General features: G+C 57.5%; 1 protein-coding gene across 1 annotated transcript in view; it reads left to right on the forward strand.

Moving 5' to 3' along the window:
• IL17B (interleukin 17B) overlaps positions 1-1,753 on the forward strand; it is a gene marked incomplete at its 3' end in the record, with an annotated part of 5,683 nt that overhangs the window by 1,888 nt on the left and 2,042 nt on the right. The window contains exon 2 of the mRNA XM_004697080.2: positions 814-1,103. Within this exon, the coding sequence (XP_004697137.1) occupies positions 814-1,103 (290 nt within the window). The remainder of the gene's footprint in view (positions 1-813; positions 1,104-1,753) is intronic.

The raw sequence follows: 1,753 nt of genomic DNA on the forward strand, positions 1-1,753 counted from the left end.
GCAGAGCCACTAGGGAGTGGGGTGAGCAGCCAGCATGCTGGTTAGGTCTGAGCGTGTAACACTGCCCAGCAGGCCTTACCATGTAGACATAGGTGCACGGAGCGGGGGTCAAAGGGTAAGATGCTCATAGATGGTCCGACTGCAGCCGTGGAAGGGAGGCAGGCAGTGTATGTGGTGAGAGCCCACGAGGGCATCCCTACGGAAAGACCACCAGAGGTGAGAAGCATTCAGAAGGTGGGAAGAGGAGGCAGAAGTCTGCAGGCAGAGGCATATGCGAACTCCCTGTGGCTAGAAGGTGGCACCGTGGCAGTAAGGGGTAGAGAGGCAGCCAAGGCTGAAGCACCGGGTGAGGTGAGGGGACAGTTCAGCGGTGGTCATGCTGGGGAGGGGGTTGTTGTCAGTAGAAGGGGAGTGGAAAGCCATTGAAGGGTGTCCAGCAGGAGGGTGACCTGGTCAAATGTGCATTTTCAGTCGCTGTCCCTTGCCAGGGTGTTGGAAGCAGCTGGCGCTGGCCCGGGAGACCAGCGAGGAAGCTGTTGAACGGTGGGGGGAAGAGAAGAGCTGGAGAGAGCAGGTGGGTGGGAGATTTGGGAGGCACAAGAGGACCTCGGCGAGGAGTTGGATGTGAGGAAGGTGCCCATCCTAAAGCCCGGTGAAGAGCAAGCATGCCAAGTGCTGTGGCCCCGTGGAACCTGGGCATGGCAGGCAAGGGGCCAATCTAGGGATCTTTCCTCTTCCCTCTTGCCCCCGGGCCCCTGAGTCTTGTTCAGAGACCTAGTTCTCCCATCATTGACCTGTGGCCTCCCTCCCCAGCTGTTTCTTCTTACCCTCTCCATCTTCCTGGGGCTGGGCCAGCCAAGAAACCCCAAAGGCAAGAGGAAGGGACAAGGGCGGCCTGGAACCCTGACCCCTGGGCCTCACCAGGCGCCCCTGGACCTGGTGTCGTGGGCACAGCCGTTCACCCGCATGGAGGAGTATGAGAGGAACCTGCGGGAGATGGTGGCCCAGCTGAGGAACAGCTCGGAGCCGGCCAGGAAGAAGTGTGAGGTCAACCTGCAGCTGTGGCTCTCCAATAAGAGGAGCCTGTCACCCTGGGGTTACAGGTAGGCTGGGCTGGGTGGCAGGGGGGAAGCTGGGTTTTTTGGCGGGTCGGGTGGGGAGGGCACCTTATCGTCTCAGTCATTGTGACTGTTAAAACTTTGGATTAATTGGAGCTTGACTAGGTTTGACTCCCGAGTCTGCCCTTTACCAAGGAGGGACTACTAATGCTTAGGTCACGGGTTTATTGCCAAATGAGATCTCCGTGTGGTGCAGTCCAGCTCCTGCGGGGACTTGTCCGTGGGGTAGTAAGTTGGATGCCGATGTCTGTCTTTCACACGAGACTTCCCACTGCACCAGCTTCAGCGCCCACCAAACCAAACTCATTGACATCAAGTCGGTGCCGACTCGCAGAGACTCATGACACAGGACAGTTAGAACTGCCCCTGTGCATTTCTGAGACCATAACTCTATGGAAGCAGAAAGCCCTGTCTTTCTGCCGTGGAGCGGCTGGTGGTTTTGACCTGTTGACCTTGTGATTAGCAGCCCAACAGGTCATGACTACGCCACCAGGGCTCCTTTCCAGGAACCTTTAAAATCCAGATCTGGGTGGAAGCCCAGGAGGCAGGAGTCTATGTATCACCACAGATTCAAACACACCAGCTAGTTTAGGAATCAGGGCCAGGGCTCCCAGGTGGCAGAGCTACTAAACATC

Source organism: Echinops telfairi, unplaced genomic scaffold (genome assembly GCF_000313985.2).
Source record: "Echinops telfairi isolate 266 unplaced genomic scaffold, ASM31398v2 ScPeMD7_7469;HRSCAF=8507_0, whole genome shotgun sequence".
Taxonomy (NCBI): domain Eukaryota; kingdom Metazoa; phylum Chordata; class Mammalia; order Afrosoricida; family Tenrecidae; genus Echinops; species Echinops telfairi.